This window comes from Rhamphochromis sp. 'chilingali', assembly GCF_963969265.1.
Source record: "Rhamphochromis sp. 'chilingali' genome assembly, chromosome: 8".
Taxonomy (NCBI): domain Eukaryota; kingdom Metazoa; phylum Chordata; class Actinopteri; order Cichliformes; family Cichlidae; genus Rhamphochromis; species Rhamphochromis sp. 'chilingali'.
The window spans coordinates 35534066-35556733 of record NC_137935.1 but is presented as its reverse complement, the minus strand read 5'-3'; the positions used below and the strand labels follow the sequence as shown (position 1 = coordinate 35556733).

The 22668-nt window shown below is 40.5% G+C and overlaps 1 protein-coding gene across 7 annotated transcripts; it reads left to right on the top strand.

The window, feature by feature from the left end:
* The first annotated feature begins 774 nt into the window (after positions 1-774).
* Positions 775-21439, top strand: LOC308401160 (tubulin-specific chaperone cofactor E-like protein). 7 transcript variants are annotated; one of them, XM_080889269.1, is made up of 11 exons: positions 776-840; positions 1967-2067; positions 2186-2256; positions 5848-6064; positions 7529-7668; positions 7807-7988; positions 10081-10337; positions 15624-15750; positions 15903-16019; positions 16130-16241; positions 18391-21438. In XM_080889269.1, exons 4-11 carry the CDS (start codon positions 5917-5919, stop codon positions 18595-18597), a joined length of 1290 nt encoding a protein of 429 aa, XP_080745395.1. In that variant the 5' UTR covers positions 776-840; positions 1967-2067; positions 2186-2256; positions 5848-5916; the 3' UTR covers positions 18598-21438. The 7 variants fall into 7 exon arrangements, 6 of the variants coding, with proteins under 6 accessions (XP_080745393.1, XP_080745395.1, XP_080745394.1 ...); XM_080889268.1 differs by having other exon boundaries at positions 5885-6064; positions 18391-21435; XM_080889267.1 differs by lacking the exon at positions 1967-2067 and having other exon boundaries at positions 775-840; positions 5885-6064; positions 18391-21435.
* The last annotated feature ends 1229 nt before the right edge of the window (positions 21440-22668 follow it).

The following is a 22668-nucleotide window of genomic DNA, read 5'->3' as shown; positions in this document are numbered from 1 at the left end:
TGCATGTTACAAATAAAGAACCTTGAACCTTGAACCTTGAATTTCTGTCAGTCGCGTTCAGTATAACAGTTTCAATCAGGAAATTCAGTAACATTTTCTTAACATTAGTTAACAAGCAACAGCCTCCATAAACTATAAAAGTAGTGGTTTAAAAAAGCAGACCTAGCCTTGCTTTTTCTTTTTGCCTCCCCTAAACTGATCCATGTATCTGTGTGTGCACAAAATGCAGTTGAGTGAGATCACAACACTGTGTGTGTGGCAGGGATACAAGAAAGCATTCAGTGGTGGTCTAAAGTCACATTCATAATCACATTTATTGCTTGTCCCATTCAGACAGTATCAGTGAACTTTGCTGTTTGACATGGGTTTCTTATTTCATGAAACTCTGCTCAGCTGAGCTAAATGTAGCCACCATTTAAGTTACACCTGCTGTGACAACATGTCTGCCATCATAGTAACATCATAGGAAAAGACAGCATCTGCACAAGATCATCTGCACGGGAAACAAGACACCAACAATCAGCAGCAGCAGCAGCAGCAGTAAAAACCAATACAGTCATTGGTAAAAACTCAGTGACATCATAGATCACTACACTGGGTACCTCCGGTTTTATTTTTCATGTATTTTTTTCTCATTTAATCCCATCCCGGAAAAAAACGTTCAAAAATACAAATGATGTCAAGCAAATATTTTATCACCCCCCAAAATTATTGAATTAAACAGGGGGAAAAAACGTATTTTCAGCTATCGAGCTACGTCACTTCCGGTAGTTAGGGGAGAGCAAACTGACAGCTGGTTTGTTTTCATCAACAAGGGGGATTTCAAAGTAGACGTTAAAGGTAGGCAGAATCAGGAGATTGTGAGTTATGCGGTCCTGGCTCGGTGTGTGAGCAGGCTGTCACTGTGCAGGCGATTGTTCAGTGTGTGTTTGTGTCGCTGCCTTCTGTGGTCCATGTCCGGCTCCACCGAGCTGCTGCTGGGGGGGTCACTGCGATGTTGAGCCCGGACTGGACACTGTCTGCTCCCAGGCTGTCAGCGGCACACAGTTCGCGCTCATTGTTCAGCAGCTGTTTCGCTGATTTCTTTAAGTTTGTGCTAGAACGGAAAGGGATGTTGTTGTGTTCTGTACTGGGCTAGCTTTACGCATTGGTGGACAGGCCAAATTCTATTCGAATATCTCTCAATTTTGAAGTGTAAGTGCCTTTTCGGCCTATTTGTAGTGTAATAAGATTAATGTAACACATTTGCCCAATCAATAATCCGCATTCATTACATCGGCTTAAATCCATCTGAAGAAGATAAGATGATACCATATTAAAGAAGCAACTTTTAGTGTTGTTATGTATGTTGTGAGAATTGAAAATTGATTGTAATAAGTCTGGATCGCTGTGAATATTAATGCTTTGTCAAAAGTGTTTACGCCGAATGTTCAATAGCTTCACGTTCAATCACACACAATGGCTTTTTTTTAATGGATGGACAGAGATGGAACCAAGAACTAAAAAAAGACTTTGCTTAGAAATGTGCTGAAACCCGTATTACAAAAATACACTGTAAATCTAAATATTAATATTTATTTAGATCGCAAATATTTAGATTTATGACTTTTACCCCGATTATTTATTGAGTTCAGGAATAAAATGATGATGGTACAAAATAAATGGTGTGGCCTCCAAAGAACAATATTTGCACCCAGAATACAGTAAAGTACAAGTAGAAAGCAGGTTAATGTAGAAAGCAGGTTAATATAGAAATATTTTTTACAAAGTACAAGTACATTAAAACTACTTTATTACATAAGTAAATACTAAGAGAGACCTCAGCTTCTACCACTACTCACATCCAGTGGTACTGGTTGGGAGTGCTTCTGTTCTCCCGTCTCTTTCTCTTTTATTGATACTGCCTGACGAGGCAGAAATTGACCTTTGGCCTTGTTTGCTCTCTATGTGGTGAATGACCTACCAGTCCTTCCTGTTCTGGATAGTCTGAAACAAATCCCACCCCCTGACCAAAGAGGAACCCGCATTTTTTTGCAGTCATCCGTCAGCCCCACCAGCCACTCTGGAGTAAGACCTGCTGATTAAGTCACAGTGCCTGTCCCAAAGGCTGTCATAGTTTCAGTATGGAAATGGAATAATACAGTGGACTGAAAATGAATAAGGCTTTTCTTGGTTTCTTTGACAGGCCATCGGTACAAAAGCAAAAGAAGACGGCGAGCAGCAATCGTGGTCAGATTAAGGCAGACATCGCTTCAGGTAAGACGCTGTCTGTTTTAACAATTCAGGTATGGTTCTGAATTCCTCTAATCAGGTCACTGGTTCAAACACACATCTGCTGTGGTATTTATTTGTCTTAGGTCAGTAAAAACAAACCACACCATTGTAACAAATGTCTTGATTTATTATCTGGACAGTAACAAATTGATTTCATCCTTTACTGCAATTTACTACAGCCCTTTTTTGACAAATAAGATATTGTAACAGTAGCCTTTTATTTTTTTATTTTGTCTAATCCACTACATAATTTATGCTTCCCTTGTGCAGATTCCACAGTGAGGCTCTGCCCTCCAAGCCTTGAGTGCTGAGTGAGATCAAGAAAGCACTTCTTTACTTTTTCTTTTTCTAATTTTAAACGTTCAGCAGAAACAGTCTTTTTTCTAATTTAAAAAAGTTCAGCAGAAATAGTCTGCCTTCTTGTTCCTCTTTTTTGGGCAAATCCAAGGACATTTAAACTGGTCAATGTCTCTGTGCTCTGCTGATAAAGAGAGGAGGAAACCTGCTTGTGTCCTGTCATCTAATTGTCATTTTGTAACTCAAGAAATGTAGATGTTTGTCCGCCTGGATACATTTGTGTCATTAAGGAGATGTGAACAGTTGTGAGCCTGTCATGTTCAACGTGATTATGTTGTGGTTCTAGTAAAATTGAAGATAAATAGCTGAAATGTGATGTGAGGAAGTTTCACTGAGTGGCAGAACTGCTTGTGGAATTTCTCGATAGGATGTTATTGGACTGGTGTTTGTCAGTCAAGAGCAAGAAGACAGCTGAGCTTCTATTGTGTCTGGAGCTTGAATCCATTGCACTCCACTAATAAATCTGTGGCTATAGATATGATATGGTAATTGCTTGGTTAATGATTTGATCACATCTGATATCTGTTAGTTAAAACAATTAGTTGAGAGAAAATTAGCCAACAAACTGTCAAAGTTCTTGTCTAATCTTTAACTGTTGTATTAATTGCTCAGTGACACAAGCAAAAATATTACAGGTAACTCAGCGAAACAAGGAAAAGCTGGTGTTTGGGTCTTTTTTACACAAGCATTTAAAACCTGAAAACTCTGGGCAACCACCTTCAGTTGCAAGGCAATTGCAGAGGTAATCTGGTTAGCAAAAATTTAAAAATGGCAATTGTTCTTTCATTTACATCATGTGACTGTAGGCATTTACTGCTTTTCTGCAGTTACTGGTTTTGTTCTCTGTTGTTAATTAGATTTTTCTTTTCTTTTGTATTTTTGTTCTTTGTGTATGTCTCAGTCTTTTATTGTGTATTTTAGGATTGGGCCATATCATACCGTTCACGGTAATACCGGTATGATGTTAGGGAATGATAAGAAAATGAAATATCATGATAGAATATGGGTAAAACATTCATCCGCGGTGCCGTTGTTTTCATACACACATGGCAGAAAAAGCATGGCAGCGACAGAGAATGAGAAGGGCGAAAGCGGATCATTGAATGAAAGACATGAATCAGAATTGGTTTGTAAAAATTGTGCAACTTCAGTGATGTGGAATTTCTTATTACCGTGTTTTTCGGAAAATACGTCGCTCTTAAAATCCTTTGATTTTCTGAAAAATCGACAGTGCCCCTTATAATCCAGCACACCTTATTTATGAATTCTGGTGTCTTCATCTGGTAATTTAATCTCCCTCCTGTTTCTAACTGCTCCTCCATGTTCTGGCTCTGTGTGTTTGGTTTATTCTGGCTGTGTCTTTTGCAACTCGGATGGCTTTGCTGGTTTTCTTGCCACCTAAGTGCAGCGCACTAAGTTCAAATATAAGCTCCTTGAATATAACTGAATACCTTCAGTCTGGTGTTGTCAGCTATTGAATTAATCTCTGGCTCTCTTCCCCATCATGTCTTTTATCCTGCCATCCTTCTCTCTCCCCAGCTAGTCGCAGCAGATGGCCGCCCCTCCCTGAGCCTGGTTCTGCCAGAGGTTTCTTCCTGTTAAAAGGGAATTTTTCCTTCCCACTGTCGCCAAAGTGCTTGCTCATAGGGGGTCATATGATTGTTGGGTTTTTCTCTGTATGTATTAGTGAAGGGTCTTCCTTACAATAGAAAGGACCTTGAGGCGACTGTTGTTGTGATTTGGCGCTGTGTTTTGATTGAATTGAATTGTGCATTTCTCACAGTGATTGCTTTGCTGCATAGGTAGTTTGTATAAATGTAATATTTAAAAAAGGGTTTTCAGATGTCTGAGTGTGTATGAGTGAATTACCATATTACCACCAATTTAATTTGTACTTTTTCTTCAGTTTATGTGGATTTTTATGGTAACATTACCCAAGATCTGTTTTAGGTTTTCATTTCAGTAGAGATAACGCTGTGGCTGCAGTGTACATTGTTACATTACATTATTATGAATCTAGGCAGCTGCATCTTTTGATTTCTGTTAGTTATGATAGCTTGTTCAGGTTATTAAAGCTTCTTCACACTATTACTAAGCTTTAAGTCCAGCTTCCAGTCACCTTCTAAAAATCCATGGAATTTATTGTATAAGCCAGTCTGGACCAGAGCTGCAATAATTATCTAGTTAATAGATTTATTTATTTATTTTTTGATGAGTAATACATTTTTTTATGACACCAAAGTAAAATATTTTCTGATTTCAGCTCCTGGAATATCAGAATTTTGCCTCATTTTTGTGTGCCTGTAAATTCAGCACCAAAACAAGAACACTTCACTATGTTACTTTGTGCATGTGTAACCGGTGTGATTCTGCGTTGTGTCTGATAAAAAAGGTAAAAGAAAGAAAGACCTCCAAGTAAATAATTTGCCCACTCCAGCTCCTCTCCCACAGGGGAATTGTAGAAAAAGGGCTGGCATTTATTTTTACATTAAACATAAAATATGCATTTACACGTAACATATTTGACATAAAACAACAACATGAAATCCGACATACCTGATAAAAAAGGTAAAAGAAAGAAAGACCTCCAAGTAAATAATTTGCCCACTCCAGCTCCTAGACCAAATACAAACAGTGGGGAAGAGGGTTAGCTCAACCCACCACAACTCCCAAGCTAGCAAGGAGTATATATTCTTGCTAGCATTTATGGCGCCTAAAACACATTTATGATACACACATACTACACTCTTATAACATCTTACAAAAACAGGCTTAATAATGACAATAATTGAACTAACATCGCAATCATAAACATCAGGGTGGCTAAATATGAATTATGTGTGTTTTAAGGTGTTGGAAAGAAATGACACCCACCTCTCCCACAGGGGAATTGTAGAAAAAGGGGAGAGGCAAAAGGGGTACACTGTATTTATAGTATTGCACCAAAGAAGAAGAAGAAAAGAATGAGGAGGGGCTCTAATGAATACAACTACAGGCTTGGAGGTCCTAAAAGTCAGGTATAAAAGGAGCAGTTTGGGGGTTTAGAACACATTTTGTGTAATTATAACAATGTGATTTATGACCCTGTTACACATGTTTCATGTTTTATAGGTCAAATGATGTAGTGGTTATTCAGAAATACTTGTATATGAATCAGTGAATAAAAATAAGTGTGTGTTGTAGCAATGGCTGGTTAAAATATGCATATGCTTGCAGCTAATCGCTGGGAGTGTTTGCTTTGTTTGTGGGGCAGCTGAAGGGGAGGCTGCGCACCAGGAAGGAGCTATGGAGCCACCAGAGGATAACGATGGCCGTACCTTTGTGGAGGTGATCAGTGAAAAGTATAGCCCAGAGAACTTCCCATACCGCAGAGGGCCTGGTATGGGGGTGGTAGTAGTGTCCACTGGAGGTCCTCAAGGTTCCCCTATGAAAGGTGAGCCAAGGAGAACTATTGGGCAACTGAAAAGGCTAACGGGTCCCTTTGTCACATTTTAGCACTTCCAAGTGATAACGAGCACTTTATTCAGTGTCATCACCACGACAGTGAACTCATAGACCTAGTATTAAAAATGCTGTCATCTCGTTTCCTTTATGTTTTCATGTTAATTTAGCTAGAAACTCTGATAACTCCTTCAGAAGAATTTTGGCGATGTCTGAGCTACAAACTATATATAAAAGATAGATGCAGGCAAAGTGACTCCACATTTAAGCTGGAAGTTACCATTTTTGGATGAGAAGAGGTAGTGAGGTTATCTGCTTATATTAGCAAGTTTGATTAGCAAGTTGCGACTATAAACTGTACATGCACTACACACAGGCAGAGATCTGCTAATTAGTGCTAAGTATCAGATTAGCGTCCAGGCGATTAGGGAAAGTAACAGTGAAATACTAGAATTTCACTTATTAATACTCATGCAAAAGTTTTACTTGTGTTTTTGTTGTGCATTTGAATCTGACAGTGTGTTGGGATTGAATTGCTCTTGGAGCTAGCATCGGTTAAACATTAACTATAATTTTATGCACTTTGGGTTAGCTGCATTTTCTAGCCCTGTAGATTGGCTTTTGATCTGAAGTGTGGGATCTCGGGAAATCCAAATGTCTGACTCAGGCCTTTTGAATATTTCTTAACTGTGGACTTTCCTGGGATCCTGAAATTGAATTTCTGTGGTAACTGGGTTATTCTTAGAACTTCTCCGTTTACACACCAGCTAAAGCAAGAAATCCAAAGGATTTTTCTGTTTACAGAAGGATTCTCTGGAAGAGTTTCACTTTTTCCCGGAGAATGACTGATATTTGATGATTTTCATAGAAACAATAATAATTCAGCATATGAAGTGAAATAAGGGTAATGATTCACTAATAAACAAAGAAATGTCAGTGAGTATAATAAACTTTGGGATTGTGGCACTCACTACCACAGCGAGGCATTTTTCACTGTACAAAATATTCAAGCACCTAACTAGACATCTAGTTTTAAAATAATAATGTAACATGAATAAATCTAGCCAAAGTCCTTCTTGAAGCAAGCCTTCACATTCAGCAACCACAAGGCACTTTGTTTGGACCTTTATTTTGAAACTCTGTAAAATACGAAAAATGTCAGTGGTTACAGGACATAAAAACTGCACGTATATAGTCACCAGAGCTGATAAAAGCTGCTTATAAAGTTTGTTGGTTTTGAAAATCTTTATCTAAGAATGGGGTTTTTTTTCCCTCTTGAAGGTAAACTGTGTGTGATTGAACTCGACCCACAACTGAAAGGACATGATCCAAGGATACAACACAATACTTAGCGGTTATTTTGGGAAATGTTTAAAATTTCACGTTCTTTTGTTTGGAGCATCAGCATACACTTTTCTGTTTGATTAATTCTTAATAATTCAATCCTTCCTCTTAGACCGTCTGAACCTGCCCAGTGTGCTGGTTTTGAATAGCTGTGGGATCAGCAAGTCAGGAGACCAGGCTGAGATTGCTGCCTTCTGTGCTCATGTCATGGAGCTGGACCTGTCTCACAACAAGCTGCAGGATTGGCATGAGGTGCAGTCCCTGGGTTTCTGACAGTAACATTTTTTTGTTTTAGGAAATCACTTTTCTCTTTTAAGGCTTTAACCTGTGGTGATACTGTTGACGACAGCACCAAGTGTATTTAAGAAAGATGCTACTGTCCTTTTTCAGATTAGTAAAATTGTTTCTAACATCCCCAACCTGGAGTTCCTCAACCTGAGCTCAAACCCGCTGGCAGGAATGACCCTTGAGCCACGGTGGGCTGAAGCCTTCTCCAGCGTGCGGCGCCTTGTCCTCAACAACACTCAGGTGTCCTGGGACACTGTGCTGCTGCTCACTCGAGAAATACCAGAGTAAGAAGAACAGCTACCCTAAGCTGGGTGTAACTCCAAGCACACACAGCATTGCTTTATTTCACTTCATCTCACTATGACTAGCACAACACCTTCCTTATCCATAACTAACACTGATAAATCACTGAATGCATTTGACGATGGCAGCTTAACCAAATGATAACAAACATATTTTCTTACTTACTCCATGAGCCGTGCTTCCATGTTTTAGTTTATTTCAAGATAGAAGAAAGTACCGCCTTACTGCTTCCATAGGAATTAAGAGGGTAAGTATGCTATGTGCTGTTAATCAAATATATATATATTAATTGATCATCAGCAAGTGTGAGCACCTCAATAAAAGAACTAAAAGACATAAAAGAAAAAACTAATTAAATTTTTTTCTCATCTTTGCCTCCAAATAGTGTACTAGATAACCAATGCATAACTAAGATTCAATATAAGATAAGCTTTTTTGAGTTTTATTTTCTTTGTGTAGGAATGTAAAAGGTGATAATGGAAGAATAGAAAATTTCCAGGTACAATGAATACATAGTTTTGTGCATATGATAAACAACATTTGAAGTGCAGTATTGAATTAATTTGTCTAGATGAGGAACGATGTGCAGAATCTCAGATGGACAGAATTCAACACAGGGCGAGCTGTTCATTCACACTGTTGGCCGGTTTTTCAAAAAGGGAACTGAAAACTGTAACAACTGAAATATAAAGCCTGGGAAAACACTGGGGTGAGCTGACCAGACACTCTGGAGAGCGTTACTGAGAGGACAGTAAAATCTATATAAACAGAAGGAGAATTGGGGGTTTGGAGACAGCTGTGGACAACGAGGCTGAAAGGACATGATGAGACAGAAGGGAAGACAAAGGAAGAGAAACTAAAAGTAAGGTACAAGGAGCAACTAACTATTAAAACAAAGTAGGAAGTGAGATAGCTACATGGGGAAAACACAGACATGAACTTGAAATATGGGAGACTTGAGCCAAGAGGAACACCGAGAGAGAACTAAACTCTGAAGCAACCAGGGTCTAGGAACAAAACTAAATATGCTGATGAAAAATAAATGAAGCACATAATTAAGATGAAAGGAACCAGAATTCAAAAACTCAAACACTAGCTCAAACAACCCAGGACCATGACTAGTAGACAACATGGTACATCATAGACAGTATACAATCAAAAGACACTTTATTAGGTACACCCTGATAGTTCTGGATTACAGCCATGTTTGCTCTCACCTTCATGGTTTGAATTCAGCACGGACTGAGATTCATTGGCTGCACAGGGAATCTCCCATTCCACCACATTCCAAAGGTGCTTTCTTAGATTAAGATTTGGTAACTGTAGAGGCGGTATGAGTACAGTAAACTTACTTTCATATTCTAGAAACCAGTTTGAGATGATGTGAGCTTTGTGACATTGAATGTTATCCTCCTGGAGTCAGCCATCAGAAGCCATCAATATCCAAATGCTGCAGCAGAAATCAAGGCTCTTCAGAGCAGGCAATGTTTTCCCAATTTTGTGTTGTCTAATTTTGGTGAACCTGTGCAAATTGCAGCCTTCTGCTTCAAGAGATGCTCTTCTGTATACCTTGGTTGTAATAAGTGACTATTATTTCACAGAGAACTGCAGCTCTTTGGATATTTTCTCTCAGACCATTCTTTGAGATAGTTGTGCAGGAAAATCCCATTAGATCACCAGTTTCTGAAATACTCAGACTAGCTCATGTGGTATTTATTGAGAACCATGACACAATCAAAGTGAATCGTCACCGTACCGACCATGTCTACATGCCTAACTGCACTGAGTTGCTGCAATATGATTGGCTGATTAGAATATTGTCCTAACAAGGAGTTGAACAGGTGTACCTAATGAAGTGGCCCGTGAATATATATTGCACACTATAGTACAACATACGATAGAACACAACATACTATAGTACAGTATAATCAATTCCACTGTAGTGTAGTTTAGCACAGTATAGACAACTATATGCCATGTAGTAATCTGTGAAATTCTGGAGTAGAGCAGGGCTTTATGTAGGTCTTTATTGAAAAGGTTGTGACTGAATGCTCTCTCCTTGTTGTTGTGCAGGCTGGAGGAGTTGTTTCTGTGCCATAATGAGTACAGCAGTGTGAGTTCCTCCAGCGTGGCCTGCTCCACCCTGCGCCTTCTTCACATCACCGACAACTGCCTCAAGGACTGGGCCGAGGTCCGCAAGTTTGGCTCCATGTTCCCCTGTCTGGACACTCTGGTTATGGCAAACAACAACTTGTCCTCCATCCAGGACAGCAAGGATATCCTGCAAAGGCTCTTCCCCAAACTACGCAGCATCAACCTGCACAACTCAGGTAAGTGCATTTCATTCCCAGCTTGTTCTGTGTGTTAGTTTTAGACATGAGACTATTTATACTTGGTGAGTGGTTAGCTATGATAGGGTCATTTCAGAAGGGAATGCTGAAATGTTCCTGTTCATAGCTTAGTGTGCAGCAGTCAGTTGGGTAACAACTGATAAAATTAGCATGAGTAAAGATAGCACTGAATCCTACAGGCTTTGTAGTTTATTAAAACAGATTTATCCATGTGTCAGCTTTTATCTCAGGAATTGTTTCTATTTGGAGATTATCAGTCCTGAGTCTATTTTTAGAGTTCTTTTCAGAGGAAAAAAAACCCAAAAACAAAGACATGCTTATATTGACTGCAGTCCATCCATTAGTTATATCTCCTACGCCTGAGGCAAGGAACAAGCCATTATGGGTCATATTTATCCCTTAATTCTTAAAATGTAGCATTCAAAAAGTCCAGCTTCCATTATTTAGGGTGTTTTAGAAGTGGCTTGAAAGAAGAAATGACAAGGCAGCAAGGATTGTCAGGATTTTAAGCAGCAGGTTTTTCATCAGCAAAACCAAAACTTCCTTTGTGTCATAGTACAACCGTAGCTTGCCTCCACCAGTGTGTGAATGCGAGAGTGAATGAATAGTGGTATTGTAAAGCGCTTTGGGTGCCTTGAAAAGCGCTATATAAATCCAATCCATTATTATTATTATTATTATAAAAAGGCTCATGAGGTTTTGTTGTTGTTGTTTTTTTATGGAGAGAAAAAGGAGGGATCAACAATATGAATTCAGATGCAAGTTAGCTTATATGTTATATAAACATTTTTGTACACACAATATTTTACATATTTAAATAATATCAATACTTGGCAGTAAATCAGAAATTAAAAACTGATAGAAGGCAATTAAATATTTCATGGTATGTTCTTACTCCTGAGTCACCTCAAAAACTCCGGAGTTTTTAAGGTGAGCTGTCAGTTCACTTCTACCTCATCTGTCAATATGACAGGTGCCTACATCTGTTTTACGCTATCAGTCAAAGGTTTGGATGCATCTTCTCGGAAAGAAAAGCGTCTGGACTCTATGTTGAAGGCAACTTGTCTCTCGGAAGAGCCACCTCAACGGGACAAGACTCAGCTATTCATCTGCATCCAAAGGACAAAGGTCACTCTTTCAAGCATGCCAATGTTCCTATCTTGGACAGAGAAGAGAGATGGTTTGAAAGAGGAGTGAAAGAAGCTATGTCCACTGTGAATGACCATCTTTGAACAGAGGAAGTGGATTTTGACACCAATTGTCCAGTTTTGAGATCCCTTTCCAGACGCCTTAACACCCACTCACATCTGGCACCTTGTGACCTCAGTAAATCACATGATAGGATGGGCTAGCTTTCACAATGGGTTCACCGGAAACCTTGGCTGATTATGACCCACACCTGTTTTTGCACCTTGGCTCGTGTGATTAAGTATCAGGTTCAATAGGGGTTCTGTGATTCTTTTGGGGATACTCCCATAGGGCTTAAAATCTGGGACTCTCCACCAATTGCTCTTTGAACTCATTCCATAAATACATGCTGTCTCTCTTCCACAGCATGTCTTTATCCTGTTTTCCTTCTCTCGCCCCAACCGGTCACAGCAGATGGCCCCACCCCTCCCTGAGCCTGGTTCTGCCAGAGGTTTCTTCCTCTTAAAAGAGAGTTTTTCCTTCCCACTGTCGCCAAAGTGCTTGCTCATAGGGGGGGTCATATGATTGTTGGGTTTTTCTCTGTATCTATTACTGTAGGATCCACTGTACAATATAAAGCACCTTGAGGCAACTCTTGTTGTGATTTGGCGCTATATAAATAAAATTGAACTGAATTAGAACTGAAGAAGCTTCTCGAATGAGAGGTGAAACGTCTTCAAGAAACCTAAAGAGGTCCAGACGCTTTTCTTTCCAAGCTTCTTAGACTATGATGACCTGGATGACTGAGAACCTTCACAGACATGCGACCATCACTCTCCGTCTTGGTCAAATAGCTGTTACACAGCTTGAAGGTGTGTTTGGGGTCGTTGTCCTGTTGAAAAATAAATGATGGTCCAACTAAATGCAAACCGGATGGGATGGCATGTCATTGCTGGATGCCGTGGTAGCCATGGGGGTTCAGTGTGCCTTCAATTTTGAATAAATCCCCAACAGTGTCACCAGCAAAATATCCCCACACCATTACATCTCTACCTCATCACATGCTTCAGGGTGGGACATGCATGTAGAGACCATCCATTCACCTTATCTGCGTCACACAAAGGCATGGCAGGTGGAACCAAAGATCTCAAATTTAGACGCATCAGACCAAATCACTGATTTATACTGGTCTAATGTTCACTCCTTTTGTTTCTTGGCCCAAACAAATCTCTTCTGCTCATTGATTTTCCTAAGTAGTGCTTTCTTAGCAGCTATTTGACCATAAAAGCCAGATTCGCACAGTCTCCTCTGAACAGTTAATGTAGAGATGTGTCTGCTACTGGAACTGTGTGGCATTTTCTAGGCTCTAATCCAGAGGTGGGCAATTCCAAGCCTCGAGGGCCGGTGTCCTGCAGGTTTTAGATATCACCCTAGGTCAACACACCTGAATCACATGATGACTTCATTACCAAGCCTCTGGAAAACTTCAAGACATGTTGAGGAGGTAATTTAGCCATTTATATCAGCTGTGTTGGATCAAGGACCCATCTAAAACCTGCACTGGCCCTTGAGGCCTGGAGTTGCCCACCCCTGCTCTAATCTGAGGTACTGTTAGCTTGTAATTTCTGCACAGCACAACTGATAGTCCCATCCACATTAAGAAGGCAAGAAATTCTACAAATGAACCCTGACAAGGCACACTGGTGAAGTGAAAACCATTTCAGGTTACTACATCACGAAGCGCACTGAGAGATGGCCAAGGGTTTCATAGGGTTTGTGGCTTCCACAAACTGGTCCCCTTTGTATTTTTAATGGATTACTTCTACGTTCATGACACACAGGTACTATATAACATTATGGAAAATAATGGAAATAAAATGGAAATTCTCATATATGTGCTAAGGTAATTAGCATTGTTAGCTAGACCACATGAGAGTACCAAGAATCAACACGTATATATTTCCCATGCTCTAGGAGAAATCTAGTTTAGCATTATTAATTTGTGCACTGTCACTATTCTAATCAGACTCCATTAACTTTTTTTCCTGTTTTATCTACAGAAACTTAACAAGCCCCCCTCCTCCTACTAGTGCCACTGCTGCTGCACACCAGCAGTGGCAGCATATATAGTACTTTTTTATTGTTTGTTTATTCTAAATTTTATTTAGATAGCACTGGTTCACAATCACAGTCACCTAAAGGTGATTTTAATTGTAAGCTAAAAACCCAGCAATGAGAGAAAACCCCTGCACTAATTCAATTTCCTATGAGCAAGCACTTGGTGACAGTGGAGAGGAAAAATTCCCTTTTAACAGGAATAGATCTCTGGCAGAACCAGGGTAAAAAAAAATGAAGGCCATGGAGAAGATCATAAAACCCCTGATGGACCCACTTCAGTTTGCTTACCGTGCACGCAGAAGCATCGATGATGCAAAAGTCTTCATCTTGGACTCCATCCACAAACATCTGGAGCTCCCTGACTCCTCCGCCAGACTTCTGTTTGCTGATTTTTCATCAGCGTTCAACACTCTGTAGCCTCATATCCTGGCCACTAAACTTTCCTCCCGATTTCACCTGGATGATCAGCTAATCCTGTGGATATTGGACTTTTTGACCAACAGGACTCAGAAAGTTCGGGTCGACAGCTCTTTTTCTGGTCTCCGTTCCACCTCCACTGGCTCCCCCCAGGGCTGTGTGCTCTCCCCCTTGCTCTTCATCATCTACACCGATGACTGCAGATCCACACAGCCCAACTGTCACCTGGTGAAATATGCTGATGACACAGTTCTCCTGTCACTGCTGTCAGGCCCCTCACAACACCACGGACCCGCTCTTCAGGATTTTGTAGAGTGGTGTGACAGCTCCAAACTTTAACTGAACGTGAGCAAAACCAAAGAGATGGTGGTGACCTTCTCCAGTAGGCAGAGGGATCTGGCTGCTTCAGTCACCACCACCATCCATGGGAAGCCAGTGGAGGTAGTTGAGGAGTACAAATACTTGGGAACCATCTTTGACAACCTCCTGAAATTCTCTGCTAACACAGAGGAGATTCTCAGGAGGTGTCACCAACGGCTATACCTCCTTAGGAAACAGCTCCTTTGGAGTCAGCACACCCATCATGATGACTTTTTAACTATGTATTCCTGAAAAGCATCATGACCGTCTCCATTACCTGCTGGTTCCACTCCCTCAGCCTTCAGAACAGGAGCAGACTGCAGGACACTGCATGAGCGTGCTCAAAGATTATTGGCCTGCCTGTCAGAACTCTTGCACAGGTTTTCAGCCAACAGGTCCTTAGACAGGCAGCCAAAATTATTAATGACCCCTCTCGTATTCTTCTTCGGGTAAAAAGAAGAGGAAAAAAAGGAGAGCATAGATGAACATGCACAGAGTTCTTCCTTATCAAAACCTGACAACTAGATTTCCTGCAATACATGACCTCTGAAGGTTCAGCTGCAGATATAGCTGTTCTAGTATCAGCTAATGTAGAACACTCCTTTGTAATTGACATCATGCAGAGTTAAGGGTAGGAAAAACTGTCAGGCACAAAAGCTTAGGCTACAGCAGTCTGAGCTTGAGCGTCTGGCTCAAAGGATCTATTTGTTTATGCTCTGATCACACCATTTAAAACTGTGACCAGGTTAAATATGCATATCCATCATTGTAATAGTAGATATATAAATGGGGAAATGCACAATAGGACCATTTTAAAACTAACATGAAGTATCATGTTTAAATATAGTGATATAATGTTATATGTATATTGTGTAATATGATGGAGGATTATTTGTGTGATATTATATTGCATCTGTTATATTATACTGTATATATAATGTCTTGTAAGTAAGGTAGGCTCAGGTTGTCTGTCTTAAGTGGACATGAGTAGCTACTACAGAGCCAGACTGTAGAGGTCTGGTGAGCTGGCTTAATTTTAACGTTACATCCCCGATCCCAACTCAGTTGACTCCACTTGATGGCATTTATCACACAGCTTCCTCAATAAATAAAAATCGTGCACAGTGTCCAACTTTCATCACATATGCAGTTTCACACCCCTTTTGGTGTGCAAGCTTGAAACATGACATCTATGTGTGTTTGTGTTTGTGTGTGTGCTGGTGCGCGCACGTGCACTGTCAGGTCTAAACCAGTGGGAAGATATAGAGAAGCTGAACTTCTTCCCCAGGCTGGAGGAGGTGCGCCTGCAGGGCATTCCCTTACTGCAGGCCTACACCAATGCAGAGCGACGCAGCCTCATGATAGCGCAGTAAGTCTGTGACATTAGAGAGAAATGACATCCTTCACAGCAAGTAGAGGACATTGATGAGAACTTGAATAATCCACAGATCTGAGCTGTACTCTGACCTGCAGAAGGTCAATAAACAGATACCTGCACAATATGTCATATCTCCTCTTCAGGCTTCCCTCAGTATCACTGCTAAATGGCAGTGCTGTGAGTGACAGTGAGAGAGAGGACGCAGAGAGGTTCTTCATCCGTTACTACTTAGACTACCCTGAAGAGGAGCTGCCTTATAGGTACACCCACACCCTTGTTTACACTGTATGAGCAGTGGTATGAGTGTTGGTTTATGTGTGCTACAGTAAGTGCTGTTAAAACAGACGACACACCCTGCTCTCCTCCTCAGATACCATTCCCTCGTAAACAAGTATGGCAAGCTTGAACCACTTGCTGAGATTGACCTCCGACCTCGCTGCCGTGCCCAGGTGGAGGTTCACTGTGAGGAAAAAATAGAACAGGTCAGTGTGGCATTTAATAATCTGCTGTTCTGGAGAATCCTCGAATGAAAAATACCTTTTGGAAATTATAAAATGTAACCGTTGCTTTCTTTTCCTTCTCTACTACTCATACCACTGTGAATCACTTTAGTAAATGACTTGTGCCTTTGTACTTTGCCCTTAGTGCCTGAGCACTTGACATTTAGAAGTAGATGAAATCTCTTAACACAGAGTTTGCAAAACTCGGTGTTAAAAACTAGTACTATAAAACAATTTTAATAGTTCAATCAGCACCAGTTTAACATTTTAAAATACCTTTGCTGTGAAGGACCCTGGAGATGATTTATTTTGCATGGGTATACTTTATCAATGATGTAATCAGTGCACATGTTTGTTCAAGCCCACAAAAACTCAAAACGACAAAACCTTTAAAAAATAGTTTTACATTTATTTGCAAATCCTAAATTTTCAAAAGATTGCACATATATTAGACACAATCGTAGTGAAATTTATATAAAAATATGCATTTTTGTCCCAAACACTGACATTTCAGTCACAGTTTACAGGTGCTTGAATCAGTATTTTTATATTACCAATAAACCCCACAGCTGCATGTAATGTAGAGGGAGTTGCTGATAGTGGCAACCCCACAGCTTATTATATACTTATACTTATATATTTCAGGTCTGCAAAGCATTTTAGTGCAATTTGTTTTAGTTTATTTTGCTTCATGTCACAAATCTCTTTGGGTTGTGTCAGGATGAGCATCTGGCATAAAAATTTGGCAAATCAAATATGTGGAGCTAGCCACTTGTGAATAAGGCAGCAGTCAAAAGTAGATTTTTAGTTACTTTTATTAAAACAAAAAAATGAAAGAGTTAGTCTATGCGCAGATTGTCAAAGCATTGTGTTCATGCTGATTAATATAATACTATCTGTGTTCTGGTTCGTAACCAGTGTTAGGGAGTAACGGAATACATGTACTGCTGTTACGTATTTAAAATGCAAAATATGAGTAACTGTATTCCGTTACAGTTACCGTTTAAAAGGGTGGTATTCAGAATACAGTTACTTTGTTGAAATAAATGGATTACACGGCGGTCTTTTCCTGTTTCATATATTAGGCTATGCTCCCTCTTTTTTCCTAAACAAAGCCAGCATTAAGAGGCTCTAATGCCTGTGTGTCAGTCTCGTGGCCCATGTCACTACTATTTGCAGCCCGCAAAATGACATGGAGAAATATTTTTTAAAAATTATTCACAAAAATTATTTAATAAGAAGGCAATAGGCAGAGTGTTACAGGCATAGCCCTAAAGAATGTAGCCTAATGGGCAGTGTAGTCCATGCTGCAGGGAGAATGGACTGCCATACCTGTTATGTGTCTGTGAGTCTGAGGGAGGGAGAAAAAGTACAAGTTGTCACCCACCAGAAATGGGAGATGGAAGAATATAAATATAATAATAACCACTGCAGCCAAAAAGACTGCCTGGCAAGCCCAGTTGTAAGTAAGCTTGACTGTACGCTGTGTTCGTGTTTTCCTCCGAAACAATAAGTTCCATTGGATCAGCCTTTGAACACATCTCTCTGTCTCTCGCTAGCAAAGTTGACCCAGACAACAAAGTAAAACTTTTTTTCAACTACAAGCCAGAGGTCCCTTTACTACGGTTCGGAGCCGTTTTATATATGCACGGAATAGTTTTCTATACGAGATTGCTGCAAAAAGCGCAGCCTTACCTAATGTCCACCCTACTGTTTTTCATTTTATATTAAGATTTAAAAATCTAGTTGGTATTGGTATGAAGAGTATCCTTCAGTAAAAGTAATAAATCACACAGCAATTCATGTAGTTGTAAAAAGCATGATAATATATTAAGTAATCCGAAGTATTCAGAATACGTTACACTCGTTGATTAACATAACAGAATACGTTACAAAATACATTTTGGGGCATGTATTCTGTAATCTGTAGTGGAATATATTTTAAAAGTAACCTTCCCGACACTGTTCGTAACAGCGTGAACTGCAGTTTCTTGAGTTCATGACCTGGGTTGTGTTGGTTCACTTTAACAGTATAGCTGTCAACCTACAGACGGCTCCTAACTTTAACCTGCTGTGCTCTTGCTGTTACTCTGAAAGTCGCAAACGTAGAAATTGTTTGTCTTTGTGCCAGCTGAGCATCCGTTTGGACCAGACAGTGGCTGAGCTGAAAAAGCAGCTCACGACAGTGGTCCAGCTGTCTACCAACAGCATGAGGCTCTACTACATCGACAAGGGCAGTGCCTTCGGTCCAGAGGAAATGAAGTACAACACGCGAGCTCTCCACTCCTACAGCATCCAAGATGGTGACGAAATACTGGTGGTGCCCAAAACCAAGTGAACAGCTGATGACCTGCTGGCTGACAAGAGTGAATTGAAAAAAATTTTTTTTTCTGATTGGTTAACTGATACAGCAAAAATAATTGGAAAATAGAACAGTAGCAGTGGCCCACTGAGAGAGGGCATACACAGAAATTATGAAAGCAATATGAGCACCATCAAGGAGACTAGACTAGTAGACTACAGATGGCTGCTGAGTGCCTCTGAAATATAAGTGAGCACTGGGAATGCAGCGGATCCTGTCTTTATTTAATTGAGCTTTCTCTGAGGGGGAACCACTGGAGCGAGTGCACAAACGTGTCACACTTGAGAACGGGCTGAGAAGAGCACCTCGCAGTCAGCTCGCAGTTTCAGCGGAGGGGAGGGCCGCTGCTGGACCAGCAAAGCTTCACTGCAGCTCTGTCTCTTAGCGCACGGCATGTACTATAGCACCTGCGTAGGCAAGTCTCCAAAATCACTCGCTTTCCCACTTGTCGCAAAAGTTACACTGATTGGTAGTCAGGCAGTACCACCAAGTGGAAAAGAACTGCTCTCATCTGCACTTTTACCTGAGGCACAACACGAGGAAGAGCAGAGGAAGGCTCGCACCAAAAGCACTGTAAACTGAAGGACTGGTGATTAAGCTCCATTTTGTTGTCAGGTGGGGTTTTTTGTGCCTTGTTTAATGTGGCAAATTTCTTAAGTTAGGTTGTTGAATCGCATTCACTATAGACTTTTGACATTCAGTCAAAAGGCCATAGTGACGTGAATGTCACTGTGTGAAACTAATGTAATAAGCAGATTTGGCACTTCTATACTGGATGATGATTAGCTCTGTTTAACATCCCTACAGTGAAGCTCAAACATCCACATGAAGCAACACGAGGCAAAACAGAGAGAAAAGATAAAGCACACCACCTAGCAACAAAATGGCTTCAGGAGCAACAGTGCACACTCTCTGCCAGTCCATGTTTTCCTTTGTCAGAGATTAAGAACTGATGCTACTGCGTTTCCTATCATTGATAGTGCTCTGTGCACTCTCACGGCTGCCCACACAGAGCAGCTGTTGCTGTGTCATGTTATATGTGCTGCCTTCTACAAGCTTCACTGTATTTTTGGTTGGATGTGTGTTCTGCCAGTGCAGGAAGAAATGACACACACACAGACCAGAGTACACAAAAGACATAAGGTAAGAGTCATCAGGACATCATAGCATCTGCATTTGAGATATTATTGATTACATTCAGGCCACGGTGCAACGTTGCTTCAGCAGGCCCCCTTTTGTGTAGACCTACATGATGATATTAGTTTGAAATTATAATTTTGCATTTAGGACACAGCATTCAATGTTGTCACTGCTCCATGCTTTTTTTTCACCCAAAGAATGACTTTTATGTAACTTTAAATGCATAATCAGGATAATTTATTTACAGTTTATTTGGATTTTTAAGAATATATAATCAGCAACCATTGTTTAACAGATGCTGATCTCACTTGAAGGCATTTAAGTGCACCCACTGGGTATTTATACCAGTGTTTAAAATGACTGTTTGGCCGATAGCTGACTTCTTCTTTTGATATGTAGTCTAATCAATTTATTTTGTATATAACCAGTTAGCAACAATACCTGCTTTAAGAAGCTTTATGTTATGAAGTAAAGACCCAACTGTATTAGAGGGAAAACCTCAGTGATCTCATAATCCTCTGTGAGCAAGCACTTGGCAGTGGGTAGGAAGGAAAAGACATCTGGCAGAAGCAAATCACAGAGAGGCAGCTACCTACCGTGCCAGGTTAAGGGTGAGGGGAGGAAGATATTTATTTCCACATCTGTCTGGAAAACAAAGAAATCTTAATAAAAAAACAAACAAACACAAAACAACCTCCTTGATACACTATTTTTGAACAGTTAGCCAACACAAGTATGAAGTACACAATGTGTAAGTATTGGCCACTAACATCAGCAAATGCCCGTATATCAGTCAGAAGGGCTCATACTGATATTAAGCCAATAGTTCTACTTTGAAGTGAACGCTATACAGTGAAATACTGATATATTCCAATGTTAGTGCTTCATCTGCCAAAATATAGTGTATTCTACATTATAGTCCATTCTGCACAGATATAATTTCACCAAAGATAGCTCATGATGCTGGTAGTATTATAGTAATGTGGAATATATATACAGTTATATTGATTTTAATATGCAGCATTCATCTTGTATTAGAAGAGTGTAGATGTGAGATGTTTGGTGCCATTGATTTTTCCTATAGCAAGCAACCTAGCAGAGTGCTGGATTCCTGACAGTGTTACTGCTATATTTACAGCCACAAAATGAAATATTCACAGTTAGTGGCTGTTTGGGAATGAATGTCTGTAGCGCCGGCTCATCCACTGCTTATAGAAGACTCATCTCAATGCGCTTTGATCTTTCTTTTTTTTTTTACCCTGTCTATAACAAATATGTAAACCCTTCTTTTCCCTTCCAACTATAAGTTCATTTTGTAATACCACTGGTATACTTGAATAAGGCACCCCCTCCCCTGCCCATTTTATTATCACACTAGTGCTGAATAAATGTTAGTGTAGCATGAACCACAGCCATAGAAACCAGCACACACCAAGACACCAACATCCAAGTCTGGCCTGGAATATCGAGCTCGACTGTGCTGATCAGTGTGTGACTATTTGAAAGTGTGTCATATATAATTGTTGCAGGGTTGGTGACGTAATGGTAAGCATGTGATTTATGTATTGAATTTACGTGTTTTTGAAGAAAGTATCACTTTGCTTGCTCAGATTGAAGGAATACTGCACTTAAAGGAATTTTGTATTATATTAAAGGGGACCTATTATGTTTTTTTTTTCTTCATTGCTGTCACACACACACATAGATACAGTGGGGCAAAAAAGTATTTAGTCAGCCACCGATTGTGCAAGTTCTCCCACTTAAAATGATGACAGAGGTCAGTAATTTGCACCAGAGGTACACTTCAACTGTGAGAGACAGAATGTGAAAAAAAAATCCATGAATTCACATGGTAGGATTTGTAAAGAATCAGGGTGGAAAATAAGTATTTGGTCACCTCAAACAAGGAAAATCTCTGGCTCTCACAGACCTGTAACGTCTTCTGTAAGACGCTTTTCTGTCCCCCACTCGTTACCTGTATGAATGGCACCTGTTTGAACTCATCATCTGTATAAAAGACACCTGTCCACAGCCTCAAACAGTCAGACTCCAAACTCCGCCATGGCCAAGACCAAAGAGCTTTCGAAGGACACCAGGAAAAGTATTGTAGACCTGCACCAGACTGGGAAGAGTGAATCTACAATAGGCAAGCAGCTTGGTGTGAAAAAATCAACTGTGGGAGCAATCATCAGAAAATGGAAGACATACAAGACCACTGATAATCTCCCTCGATCTGGGGCTCCACGCAAGATCTCATCCCGTGGGGTCAAAATGATCATGAGAACGGTGAGCAAAGATCCCAGAACCACACGGAGGGACCTGGTGAATGACCTGCAGAGAGCTGGGACCAAAGTAACAAAGGTCACCATCAGTAACACACTACAACGGCAGGGAATCAAATCCCGCAGTGCCAGATGTGTTCCGCTGCTGAAGCCAGTGCATGTCCAGGCCCGTCTGAAGTTTGCCAGAGAGCACATGGATGATACAGCAGAGGATTGGGAGAATGTCATGTGGTCAGATGAAACCAAAGTAGAACTTTTTGGTATAAACTCAACTCGTCGTGTTTGGAGGAAGAAGAATACTGAGTTGCATCCCAAGAACACCATACCTACTGTGAAGCATGGGGGTGGAAACATCATGCTATGGGGCTGTTTTTCTGCCAAGGGGACAGGACGACTGATCCGTGTTAAGGACAGAATGAATGGGGCCATGTATCGTGAGATTTTGAGCCAAAACCTCCTTCCATCAGTGAGAACTTTGAAGATGAGACGAGGCTGGGTCTTCCAACATGACAATGATCCAAAACACACCGCCCGGGCAACAAAGGAGTGGCTCCGTAAGAAGCATTTGAAAGTCCTGGAGTGGCCTAGCCAGTCTCCAGACCTCAACCCCATAGAAAATCTGTGG

Excerpts from the sequence above, each read along its gene's own strand:
- LOC308401160 (XM_080889266.1), top strand. The coding sequence starts at position 2,154 with ATGAATAAGGCTTTTCTTGGTTTCTTTGACAGGCCATCGGTACAAAAG. Across the intron at positions 7,669-7,806 it reads AGCTGCAGGATTGGCATGAG|ATTAGTAAAATTGTTTCTAA; the intron begins GTGCAGTCCCTG and ends GTCCTTTTTCAG. Across the intron at positions 15,751-15,902 it reads CGCAGCCTCATGATAGCGCA|GCTTCCCTCAGTATCACTGC; the intron begins GTAAGTCTGTGA and ends TCTCCTCTTCAG.